Source organism: Geotrypetes seraphini, chromosome 2 (genome assembly GCF_902459505.1).
Source record: "Geotrypetes seraphini chromosome 2, aGeoSer1.1, whole genome shotgun sequence".
NCBI classification, from domain to species: domain Eukaryota; kingdom Metazoa; phylum Chordata; class Amphibia; order Gymnophiona; family Dermophiidae; genus Geotrypetes; species Geotrypetes seraphini.
In genome coordinates, this window is record NC_047085.1 from 437,484,539 (window position 1) to 437,498,526 (window position 13,988).

Sequence of the window (13,988 nt, forward strand, 5' to 3'; positions counted from 1 at the left end):
ACCAATACCACTTTGCCTTGATCGTACAACTGATGATCCCACAACAACTGGACTACTGTAACTCCATCTACATGGGAATCAACACTGCTCTAATTCACAAACTGCAACTCATCCAAAACACTGCCGTAAGACTTATCTTCAACCTGAGAAAATATGACTCAGTCACAACCTTCATCAAACAAATGTACTGGCTACCCATCCCATCATGAATAACATTCAAAATATCTTGCTTCATTCACTGCATACTTTATGGAAACTGCGGCCCCACTCATCCAACTCTTCTCAATAGCATGGTCTACTTCCCGCAGAACCCTCAACCGGATGCTATTAAATCTCCCATCCACTAAAGATCTTCACTATAAAAACAAGTTTTCCACTCCATGTTTATCTTCCTAGGAGTCAAAACTTGGAATGGCCTTACAGAAAAGACCAGAACTGAACCTTGCCACATCATCTTCCGAAGAAAACTGAAAACCCATCTGTTCAATACTTAATCTCCTTTACCCTCTTTTCTCTCCTTTTCCCTTCCTCCTCTCTCCCCTCTTTTTCTCTCCCTCTTACCTATCTACCTCCTCTCTCTCCCTCCTCTTTCTCTCCCCTCTTACCTTTCTTTACAGTCGCCTTGAGCTTGTATAGGTATGAGTGACACACAAATAGAAGATTAGATTAGATTAATACACCTTTGATTGGGAAAACATATCCAGCTCAACATCATCCCATGTACAGTGTGGAAGCAAACACTTAAGGATCATTTTTCTACCAAACAGGCCTGAAAGCTGGAAAAGCACAAGCCAGTGGGGTTTCTGATCTCTCATGGAGAGGAGACTAAAGAAAAAAAGACTGGGAGGAGTGCCTGGAGGTCTCCCTCATGTCTAAACCAAGCACAAGGAACATTGTAGTTTTATATATGAACTCAGTCCCCAGGAAATGCTTCTCAGATCCATAAGGGAACTAGACCCTGTGCCAGCTAATATGGCAATGGTGTCCATGGATCTGCATGTACAGCCTAGAAAGGGGGGGGGGGGGGAGGGAGATGAGTGCAAGAGAGAATCAGGTGTTCTTGCAGGGAATGGAAGAGGGTAAAGCTGTTGTGTGCTATACAGTCCAACGAGGATAACTAGGAATTCCAATTTATTTGTTTATCCAAAAATTACTGGCTGCAGATATAAGACTTTTTTGGATAGGACTCTTGCATTTCAAGCAAGTAAGCAGCAGTCCCGGTGGGGTAATTGTATTGATGGAGTTATGTTGTCATATGGTGCAATCAAGTCAGTGTTTGATAAATTTATTTCCTAAATGGGGACATCATTGTTAATCAAAATTTTATATTGAATATTTTAGGAATTCTGTTGTAACTTTCCCATTGTTTGATCTTGTAAGTAAAAATAGTCTTGTTAGTCATCTTTAGTCATGTTATATTATGTTTTGTATTTAATGATATTTTAATATGTTTAGTAATAATTTTGTTAGTCATGTATGTTTCCCTTGACTTTGTAATTTTTAGCTGTACATCGCTTAGAATTTGGAATAGGCGATTAATCAAATCTTATAATAAACTTGGAAACTTGGATTTTAATTAATTGTATTTCACTGATTGTCCAGCCCTCTTCTGTGTAAACCGCCTAGAATTTGATTGATTGTGGCGGTATAGACGAATAAAGTTATGTTATACATTTATAGAATAAACTAACTACTTCAAATGTTTCTTTTGTTGTTGTCCATCTTGATTAATAACAGATCCTAATCCAATGGATTACTATTAAATTTGGAGTTACAGTTATGTGACCATATGTGGAATGGACTTAGTTCTCGGAAGCAAACAAAAAGTGAGGAGGGTAAGGTGTTGTGATTAAATGCTATAAAAGATCTGTATAATTGAGAGCCTTGAAGTACTACTTCCCCCGCCCCACAGACCCCATCATCTTACTGACTGTGTAGCTCCAGATAATGCCCTTGAACAGGGGGTCTGCACACCCCTGATCCCCCCTAAATACTGTTCCCACCATCACCGCTCTGTTTATTATCCACCTACATGTGAAGGATCATGGATTTGACATACAGTACCACCTTTCAGTGACACTGGTACTTTCTCTTTCCCTAGTTGGCTCACAACCTAAGTTACTGTGTACTGTCAATTTTATAAGTGCCTACCAGCAGCAGCATAGTAAGGGGTGTGTGTGTGTGGGGTCTGCCCTGGGTGCAGTCTTCCCAAGATCATGGTGGCGCCCCTCATCCTTACTACGCCACTGCCTACCTGGCAAGTAAAACAGCACGTTACTTGCTCAAGTTGCTTGTGGTTTAAAATAGATACAACATTTAGAGCAGTGGTTCCGAACCCTGTCCTGGAGGACCACCAGGCCAATCGGGTTTTCAGGCTAGCCCTAATGAATATGCATGAGATAGATTTGCAAATAATGGAAGTGATAGGTATGCAAATCTGCTCCATGCATATTCATTAGGGCTAGCCTGAAAACCCGATTGGCCTGGTGGTCCTCCAGGACAGGGTTGGGAACCACTGATTTAGAGCATTGACATCAGCCCTAACAGCAGTTGCCATGATCTATGGGGAATTTTGAGGGGCACCTAATTTAATCTAGTCTTCGGTTTATATACCGGATCATGTCTCATTGAAGCTCGACTCGGTTTACAAGTAGTCAGGAGACCAGAATATACATAAAATAATGAGAAGTAAGGATAGTAGAAATTAATTTAGTCTATCATAAAAGTTGATCTAACAGGGCACCTAACATGGCTGTCCTCTATCCCTCCTTTAATTTAATATTTTTTTTGCTTTGTCTTTTCTTTACTTTCCTATTTTAAATGGTGCTCTTTTTGTTTCTTTTTATATATTTTCTACACTGTGATGTTGATAAATCGAAGTGTGGTTAAAACATTTAATAAACATAAACATAATTTGGCTTTAGATCACTTGTCCTGGTAATATGAAAGACCCCCCTCCCCCCAAACTGAGGGGATGAAAATTTCCCAGTTAGAGGTAAAACTGTCCCTCTAGCCTGATGATTTGTACACTACAGCATCCATTCTGGTCATACCGGTAATTATTGTTTACTGAAAGCTTCTATACCACTACCAATGACTGGGAAGTCGATTCAGAGCAGTTTACAATTATTAATCAGATCTCAGTAATATCCGGCTATACAAGGTCACAGATTTGATATACTGCCTTTCTGTAGCACAGCCAAAGCAGTTTACATATATTATATGCAGGTATATATTATATGGAGGTGGTGAGAAAAGCCCTGGATCTACCTGCGTTCAGGGCTACGTCTAGCATGTACTGCGTATGCATGTGATGTCATCGCATCTATGCATGCTTGAAGACCCTTCAGACACAGTTTTGAGCACAGGCAAAGTTGGAGGTCTTTCCTAACACCTCCAGCCAGTGCCAAACAAGTCTCCAATGGCTCACAACCTACCCGGGACCAAAAGTATCTGTGGCAGGACCGCAAATGATATGGCCCCTAACTACAGGTGACACCCACTGCCACTAGAAGTTCCGATCCTGCAGGAGTGGGGAAGGGAGGGAAGGAGAGAGGAGATGAGTTGGTTGAGTTTGTATGGTGGTAGGGCTTGGAGCAAGACAATGTGTCCTCTTTTTTTTGGATAAATATGGTATCCTACTCCTTCTTCTCCAGTGACGATTCATATGTATCTCCTTGCTGGCTCCAGGAACAGCCTAGCTTACTTTTATCAAGTACTACAAACCCAAACGTTGGGCCCATGGCTTTACCTGGTCCCTCTGCTTGATACAGACTGATAGGTAACATACCTGGAAGTCCTGGTCATCAATTCCAAATCTCTCTCTCAAGTTGCGGAAGACCATTGGACAGTATTCCTTAAATTTAAAGTGACTTGGCATATTCTCTCTGAAACAACAATAATATTCCAATAGGCATTATTCAGGTATATATTAGATCAAATATTATAGATCAACAAACTTGAGGCCTAACCAACATGTGTTTCTTGCATAAAAACTACAACTGCATCAAAGATGACAACAGATCAGACAACTGGAAGGTCCAAATGTATTAATTTTGTTTCACTCCTTGAAATGGAGCAATACTTGGGGTAACTGATTTTCGGGCAACTGTTACTGCATAGGTAAGATAGGAATTATACAGTATGGGCTCCTTTTATGAAGGCGCGTTAGGGCCTTAATGTGCAGAATATCGCGCCCTATAATGCTGCATGCGCTAGGCGCTACTGCCTCCTCTTGAGCAGGCGGTAGTTTTTGGCTAGCGTGCACTATAGCACACGCTAATCCAGTGCACACACATATATATATTTTTTGTGTTTTATTGAGCTTTGGGATTGAGAAACACTCTGGTTTTAAAAGAGTCACCTAGTCAAATGCTTACCTGTGGTTTTGGATATCTTGGAACAAAGTTGGTATTAAGTTGAAAGGCATGACATGTTTGCTTGAGATTTAAATATTATCACTAATTATGATGGGGTTATCAATGTAAACTTGATCACATGTGAATGGTAAATTAGCTTGGCTTTTCGTTTATATTTAAATTTAATTTACCTTATCTTGTTTAAACATCTGATAACAACAATTGTTGGACATACTTATTTAATTTTCTTTCACCCTCAATTGTTTTTTTTTGTTACAACAAATAAATACAAATATTTAAATGTTTAACTTCTTTGTTGGTGTAAATTGAAGGAGAAACGTACTGAAACATCTGTGATTATAATTAAATTGTAATGTACAGTAATTGCATCACATCACCAATAGGGGTTTTTACAATTAGAGAGCAATTTTAAGCTTTACCCGTAAGCTCCACTGGAAGCCAGGTCAACTACATGAAAAAGGGAGAGCAGAACATAAGCCAACTTTAGATCTAGAGGTCCACCATTATTTTGAACTTGGAGGAAACAGGTTATCTGACCATTAGGGAATGGGCATATAGTAGAGATGAAGCACTGGTAGGCAGGGCAGCCATCCGTATTAGGGGCGACCCTAATGGCATATGAATAAATCTACAGTGTTCAACTTCAGAGAATAACTACTAGCCTGACTTTCCTATCCAGCAGTCCAGAGAAAGAACATATGGCTAGATTCACTAAGCATACCAATCGTGTACTGATCGGTTTGCGCTCACTTTCCGACTACGGCTCGATTCACTACCTTCCTCCAGAACCCATCCGCACCTGATCCGATGCATGCAAATGAGTAAAAAGGCATGTAAATTTCTTAAGGCATTGATTCCTGAAACCATTTCGTCCAAACCGACTGGCCTTTCTGATCCAAAAAGTTTCATCTGCTGAAGACCAGTTGCTATACATCCTCGAAACTATTCCTGCCTAGCAACTGCCGCATGTATATTAAGAACCCCATTAAAAATATATATCTACCCTGCAAAAAATCCAAAATATATCTAAACTTTAAATATATGTAAATTTGCATGTACATAAGCGTTAGAAATATTTTTTTGATTTTTTTGGAATGCGCATAGAGGGAGTGAATCTCGGATTTGTAATGCACATGGCGAGAAAATCACGGATTAACCCTATGCTCTCCTTGCGCATTGTACATTTCATATATCAATGCCAATTTTTTTTTTTTTTAATCAAAAATAACTTTTAAGGGTCAGCTATCCCTCCCCCCTTCCTTCCAGCTAGATTGTTGCATGCAACTGACGTCACGGGGTCGCCTTTGGTTGCTTCGTACTTCACGGCAGAAAGAGCCGCACAGACTCCTGGGATTCATAGGCTGTATATAACAGCGCGTGATCCCAGCGCATTCACAGTTAAATGTTGTGCCTTCTAGCAACTTAACAGTTCTTTTCCTGAGAGAAATGGATGGCGCTCGTCGGCTACGCTATCTGCTTCTTTTGGAACACAAGTATGCCACGGAGAGGTTGGTAAAAACTACCGTTCCTATATTGCATTTTTTACGACAACAATGCTTTGCAGTAGGCGCATTTGGAGCCCGCCAATGACGTCTGCGATTAAACCCTGCCCCATTTCTACACAGTGAAGTCCTATAGAGCTAGCGCATGTGTTATGTGCTTCAAAACCAACAAGGATAACAGTGTGCATGCGTGTCGATTGATGTTACAGCGAGACGTGTGCGGAATGGGGGCGTGTTTACAATGTGATCATTTGCATGGACAAGCTTTACTGAATTGATCGGCCAGAATGACTCGGAAACGGATAGGACACGAATCGGAGCGATTTGTGGACTTCAGTGAATCTAGCCCATAGTTCAAAGTCAAATGGATTACATAATCTAATTTAATATAAGGAGGCCTATGTATTAAACTGCTGTTAATATAGGCATACAGTGTGGCACCCTTGTAGTTAACATGCACTAATTTCCATATTAACAGCTAAAATGGAACACAGAATGGATAGGGACCACTTGTACAGTTAATATCACCTAAATACTGCAAACTGAATCACATTATCTTCAATGCTGTTAAAACATGATAAAGAAACTGTCTCCATGTTAACTGAATGGAAAGATGCTGGGGACCCCCCCTCCCCAACATTTAACGCAGAAACTCTGCAGTTACTACTTGATAATTTTGATAATTACTGTGCTGTAATCATTACTGCATTTTAGTAAACAGGCACTAATATCTTGCAAATGGAACATAATTGAGACGTGTAATCCACATATACAATTAAAGATTGAGTAAAAGAATGATCCCTTTTAAAATGTGCTAACTACTAGTTAACGACGCAGTGACAGGATTTATCACCGTCCCCGTGGATAACCGTGGGAAACCATCCCCATATTATTTTTTTAAGGAGAAAGAAAAGAATCAGAGTATGAATGGGCACAGCCACTGACACTCAAGCCTCGCATTGAAGAATGCTGGTGTAGAAGGACTGAGGTTGAGATACTTGTAAGACACTAAAGAATGACAGAAGATGTTTTCCTGTGGTTATCCGCGGGGATAGAGTCGGTGACAAATTCTGTCACCGTGTCATTCTCTACGATTATAGCTCTAGGTGGGATATATGAAGGTTGTGACAGTGACCCTGGGAAGCGCAGTAGGGATCCTTTATTCAGTGCCCTAGAGGTCCCTGTTACTGCCTTTAAGCAGAGATTATACCTAGAAGTGCCCCAGTGTAGAAAACTACAACTCCCAGAATTCTCTAGGTTTATTCCTCTCCCTTTAAGAGGCAGTATTTAGAGAACTGAGCCAGAGCACAACAGTGGGCTTGGGAGCCACTGGCAGGTTACAGGTCACAAACATCTATTTCTTGTGGCACGAGCCCCGGTGGGTCAATCTGGCCCAGCCCAAGCGTCACTGCCACAAGGTAAAAGGTATGGCACATTATCCCACCTATGGCAGTAAAGTAAACGGTAAGGTTTGCAGTTTAACAATTTGTGCTGTGTTCCACAGCAATTGAGCAGTAACAGCAGCCCCCACCTTTGGGGCTGCAGAGATTGGGCCATTGGTTTAAGACAATAGTGATGATTAGGAAGTAAGTGGAGGAGCTTTTGAAACAAAGCTCCTTGCACCTGGGTCTCCATGGAGAACAGGGGCAGCATTCAGATATTCAGGCAACTCTGGAACTGCCACAGATTTCTAGCAGTTTCCAGAGCCCAGGCCAGTCTTGGGACTGCCTAAAGGGTTGTCTGAGCTGTGACCTCACTCCAGAGGAATCTTAAGCCCTGGCTCTGGGTGGGAGGTTTGTCTTTTGGGATTCTAAACCAACTGATCACTTCATTAAAATTTACAGGTCAGGTCTATCCCACTAACATAGGCCTGTGCTTGGAAATTACAACAGGATCTATCCAACATGGAGGATTCATGAGCGAATCATTTACACCCGATTCTGGACTTTGTATATTTGTTGGGATGTTTGAAATAAACTGTTGCTGTTCAAGTGTACTGCCTCTTCTGAATTCATAAAGAAGTAAAAGTTTGAGCTATTTAACACCTACTGGTGTGGTTAGGGTTACCAGATGTCTCGATTTCCTCAGAGCGAAAAATACAGTATTTACTGGGTAAAACTAGGTCTATACTGAATATTCATAGTCAATTTGATTCGGTCCCATATAGTGCCTGGAATTTTGTTAATCGTATTCAGCTGAATTATGATTTAAATTTGAATACAAATAATCCAGCGCTCTACTGTGCTAAATCCTACTAAAATAAACACTTGAGCTCTGATTTCACGTTGCTTCTTTCATTATTTGCTATATTAAAACTCGATAACCATTATTTGTATTCAATATTCATATTCAGCTGAATAATATTTTTCATTATTCATATTTGGCCAAATAGTACTATGCTATTCGGTACAGCTCTAAAAAGCTAACAGAATTCCTACATAAAGAGTGATTCTATAAAATAGGCACCGATATCAACTTGCTGATTATAATGTAAATATGTAGAGTACGTAATAGCTTATGAATACGAATACCAAACCACCACCTGTGCTATTCTGTACATAGATGCATAATTTACATAGTGCCTATTTTACAGGTAGATATACACAAGGGTGGAGCCTGAGTGGGACTGAGTGCTTGCACCTAATTTTTATGTACATATCTAAGTGGTTATGCTACTATTCTATCAAGAAAGCACTTATGCTCCTCTAGAGAACAGGCTCCTACATAGAAACATGATGGCAGATAAAGGCCAAATGGCCCATCCAGTCTACCCATCGACAAGGTCCCGCATGAACGACTAGTTAAAAAAACTGCGAGTCATGGAATCGAGGGTGAAATACTTACGTGGATTAAAATCTGGTTGGTGGAGAGGAAACAGAGAGTGGGGGTAAATGACAATACTTGGAATGGAAAAGCGTCACGAGTGGAGTGCTGCAGGGTTCGGTGCTTGGACCCATGCTCTTTAACATATTTATAAACGACCTGGAAATTGATACAACGAGCGAGGTGATAAAATTTGCGGACGATATGAAATTATTCAGAGTAGTGAAGACGCAGAAGGATTGCGAAAACCTGCAACATGATATAAACACGCTCGAGAAATGGGTCACAACATGGCAAATGAGGTTCAATGTGGATAAGTGTAAGGTGATGCATGTCGGTAGCAAAAATCTTATACAAGAATACAGGATGTCCAGTGCAGTACTTGGATAGACCCCCCCAGGAAGGAGACTTGGGAGTACTGGTCAACAAGTCAATGAAGCCGTTCGTGCAATGCGTGGCGGCGGCAAAAAGGGCGAATAGAATGCTAGGAATAATTAAGAAAGGGGATCACAAACAGATCGGAGAAGGTTATCATGACACTGTACTGGGCCATGGTATGGCCCCACCTAGAATACTGTGTCCAGCACTGGTCGCCGTACTTGAAGAAGAACATGGTACTACTCGAAAGGGTCCAGAGAAGAGCGACTAAAATGGTTAAAGGGCTGGAGGAGTTGCCGTACAGTGAGAGATTAGAGAAACTGGGCCTCTTCTCTCTTGAAAAGAGGAGACTGAGAAGGGACATGATCAAAACATTCAAGATAATGAAGGGAATAAACTTAATAGGTAAAGGCAGGTTGTTCACGCTCTAAAGTTAAAAGGGCACTCTCTAAAGTTAAAAGGGGATAGATTCCATACAAACGTAAGGAAGTTCTTCTTCACCCAGAGAGTGGTGGAAAACTGGAACGCTCTTCCAGAGGCTGTTATAGGGCATAACACCCTCCAGGGATTCAAGACAAAGTTAGACAAGTTCCTGCTGAACCAGAATGTACGCAGGTTAAGGCTAGACTCAGTTAGGGCACTGGTCTTTGACCTAAGGGCCGCCGCGGGAGCAGACTGCTGGGCACGATGGACCTCTAGTCTGACCCGGCAGCGGCAATTCTTATGTTCTTATCCGCACATCTATCTCCTCCTCTCCCTAAGAGATCAAACGTGCTTACTTATATGTGTTCTGGGCCCTTAATTACAGGTGTAGTTACAAAATTGTCCTAATAACTCCTAATTCTATACACTTAAATGTACAATTTTATGTCTGAGCATATAAAGTTGTGTGTGTAAGTTATAGAATACTGTCATTGCACGAATAATTTAATACTAAACTGCCAATTGGCATTAGCAATTATTGGCTATAATTGGTATTAATTGGCACTAATTGGCAGTTAGCAGCCGTTATTTGCGCAACTGCCCTTAGTTGGTGTTTGTGCAACCACCCTTAGTTGGTATTTGTACATGCAAAATCTATCGCAATGCAAGGGGTATGTGGCTGTGGGAGGAGCATGGGCGGGTCAGGACTGTGCATAGCACTTACATGCTCAGGTTCTAGTATACTAGCAGGCCCACATATTTACACCAACCTTTGAGCTGGCATAAGTGTTCATGCCTAAAATTAGGTGTGCAACTCTGGACTTCTAATACTATTCTCTAATAACAAGTGTGCACACAATTGCCAATATACAATTTGTGCTTAGCACGCATCATCCTGTTGGCTATTATCAGGCAAACGATACAGAATATCTCCTTACTAGTCTACAGATATTGGCTATTGTTTATTGAAAGCTTCTATACTGCTACTAATGACTGGGGAGCCAATTCAGGGCAGTTTATATGAGCTTCTGTAAAGGTGTTACAATACAGAGTTAGTGTTTTCTGAGATGGTTTTTAATATAGACATATTTATACAATATCAATCATCCTATGTCTATACACATATATGACTAGTATCATGTACTATGTTCATACTAAATCCTACTTATTTGCACACATAATACCTGCATTGTATTCTGTGTTCATCTTAGATTTACATACATCCAGATAATTCTAGTTATCTGTACTTTGTTTATCATACCCTCAGCAATTCTGGATATACCTTGCTTGAACAAGAGAAATGGCAAAAATGTTTCTGGCTAAGATGCAAGAGGATGCATTATAATTGGTGTGAGGAGGCCGAGCCAGCATCACTAATATATTAGAAGTGGGGGAAAAGGTGAAGTACGGAAAAACAGGGCTTGTTGTACCATTAATGAATGCTAAACCTAAATGCTCTGTTAATTGTCCTTGCTCACCGCTGCCCCTTTGCAGCTTTCATGATGAGTGGCAGGTACTAAAGAGCGATTCATTCATACACGCAGACAATAGCTGCATCTGCAGACCAAAAATATCTTTTAACACCATCTACATCATGCGTTTACAGTGAACCCTATTAACTCAACAACTGAATTAAAGGATTTCTTATTTATCAGCCATTTAGTTCATACTAAAGAATGAAACACCCTATAATTTAATTAAAAAGACCTTTAGGAGCAGTGTAAATTGCTATAGAGAGAGCTAGTGAATAGAATTCATTAGTAACAGAATAAGGCTGCCATGTAGAAGCCACTTGAGTAATCAGTTCACACTTTGAACAGTCACCAAGAATAGAAAGTAAGAATTAAGCAGCTTCAACCCCCCTCCCCGCTCTTGACTTATTCCTCCCCAAAACAGAAATATAGGGCTAGATTCACTAAGCAAACCGATCGTGTACCGATCAGTTTGCGACCCAATTTTCCGCCGACCCCGATTCACTGAGCTCTATGCCGATCCAATCCCGATTCGTGCATGCAAATGAGGAGGAATGGCATGCAAACGTAGGCAGGCAGCGATTCACTAAAAAAAATTAGGGACACGAACTGGGCTAACCAATCAAAAATAAGCGACTGCTGAGGAGCAGTCGCTAAGGTTCTTTCTGACTACCCTGCCTTCTGCCACCCTGCTCTCTGCCTCATTCTGCTGGGGAAGCTAAAAATCGGGCAGGGGGGCTGGGGAAGCTGAGAATCGGGCAGGGAGGCTGGGGAAGCTAAGAATTGGGCTGGGGAAGCTAAGAATCGGGCAGGGGGGCTGGGGAAGCTGAGAATCGGGCTGGGGAAGCTGAGAATCGGGCAGGGGGGCTGGGGAAGCTGAGAATCGGGCAGGGAGGCTGGGGAAGCTAAGAATCGGGCTGGGGAAGCTAAGAATCGGGCTGGGGGGCTGGGGAAGCTGAGAATCGGGCTGGGGAAGCTGAGAATCGGGCAGGGGGGCTGGGGAAGCTGAGAATCAAGCAGGGGGGATGGGGAAAATTAGAATCAGGCTGGGGAAGCTGAGAATCGGACAGGGAGGCTGGGGAAGCTAAGAATCGGGCTGGGGAAGCTAAGAATCGGGCAGGGGGGCTGGGGAAGCAGAGAATCAGGCTGGGGAAGCTGATTATCAGGTAGGGAGGCTGGGGAAGCTGAGAATCGGGCAGGGGGGCTGGGGAAGCTGAGAATCAGGCTGGGGAAGCTGAGAATTGGGCTGCCAGATTCACGATTTGAATCGATTTACCACAAAAAATCGGCCTCCAGATTCATTGACTGTCCCTCCCCGCTCGCTCCTAAAACAGGAGCATCAGCGCTGCCTCTTGCTGGCCTGCCACTCCTGCTTTAGAGGGCGAGTGGGGAGGGTCAGTAGGGAAGTGGCTTCCCTGCTGGTGTCCGGCTTCCCCGCATCAATTTACCTAATTTCAGCAGCCTGCCCTGCAGAAGATTGCTGGCTCTAGCGATCTTTGCAAACTGCCATACGTCATCTGAGTTGTCTTCTCTCTGCTGCGGTCCCGCCCTTCTCTGACATCAGAGGAGGGGCAGGACCGTGGCAGAGAGAAGACAAGTCGGACTACGTATGGCAGCTTGCAAAGATCGCTAGAGCCAGCAATCTTCTGCAGGGCAGGCTGCTGAAATTAGGTAAATTGAATACGCAGGCCTTCAGGGGGGTGCAGATGTTCAGGGGAGGGGGCCCTGATGTAGAAGTACACGGAGGGAGGGAGGGAAGGGGGGGGGGTTCAAAGAGACATGCATATGCCGGACTTTGGGGGGAAGAAATAAGGGGTCTAAAAATAGAGGAGAGGGAGAGAGATGGTGGACAATGGGATTTAGGGATGAAAGTTACAGAAAGGGAGAGATGCTGGATGAAAGGGTAGTTGAGAAAAGGTGGATCTGTAGATGGAAATGAAAAAAAGGACAGATGCCAGACCTCCAGAGGAGGGAAGGGAAACGGAAGAGGAGGACAGAGATAGCAGATGGATGGTTAGCATGGAGAAAGAAGAAAGAAGGAGACCCTGGCAAGCAAGATATCAGAAGACAACCAGAGCCTGGGACCAACAAGATTTGAACAATGACCAGACAACAAAAGGTAGAAAAATAATTTTATTTTCTGTTTTGTGATTACAATATGTCAGATTTGAAACGTGTATCCTGCCAGAGCTTTTGTTAGACCACAAACGTGAGCTAGGATTTAACAGAGAGAGGAAAAGTCTTTTTTGTTTGTTTATTTTGTTTACACCACAGCGCCAGTGTGGTTAGGAGAAGTCAAAGGGTGTGAAGAAGCTATAAAATAAACCCACCAGGATGTTAAAAAAACCCCACCCAATTGGGCAGGAAAATCGAATAGAATTGAAAAATCGATTTAGTAGGCTGAATCGAATCAAATCAAAAAATTTTTTCCTGAATCAGGCAGCACTAGTCTGTGCATGCTTCAGGATCCCTCACTAGCGATCTGTATGGTCATGCCCGATCCGTGGCAGGCCGACTTATCCAAAATGGATCAGTATTTTAATGGGGGTGATCGGAGGAATGCCCCTATTTAAATACTGACCTGCTGTGGATCGATCGGCCATGGATCAGGCACGATTGGCAAGTTAGTGAATCTAGCCCATAGTGCTTTAGAAGAATCCAATTTAATTACTTAGTAACCAAAGGCAGACTTGTAGGTATCTTATCTACAACTCCAACTCCATCCACAATTGCCTTTGTGTGCCCCACCCTCTCCATTCAAAAAGTACAAAATATATCTTTTTTTAAAAAACAATTTTTACATAATTATTCAAGTTCCAACTCATTATCTAATACAACTGCAATTTGTTAACATGTTTTCAAGTAAACATCATATTTCTAATTAGCCCATAGATCTAGCCTACTTACAATAATCCCATAATTCCCCCAAATTGAGAAATATACTTGGCATTAAAAAGCATAATTTTGTGTCCTTGAACTTTTCACTGTGCCAGGTACCCTTTTATGCAAAA

At 42.1% G+C, this 13,988-nt stretch overlaps 1 protein-coding gene across 3 annotated transcripts in view; it reads right to left on the bottom strand.

Annotated features, from left to right (window-relative positions):
• Positions 1-13,988, bottom strand: part of PIP4K2A (phosphatidylinositol-5-phosphate 4-kinase type 2 alpha) — a 463,092-nt gene that overhangs the window by 181,048 nt on the left and 268,056 nt on the right. For all 3 annotated transcript variants that reach the window (XM_033931331.1, XM_033931333.1, XM_033931332.1), the window contains exon 3: positions 3,791-3,887. In XM_033931331.1, coding sequence (XP_033787222.1) covers positions 3,791-3,887 — 97 coding nt within the window. The remainder of the gene's footprint in view (positions 1-3,790; positions 3,888-13,988) is intronic.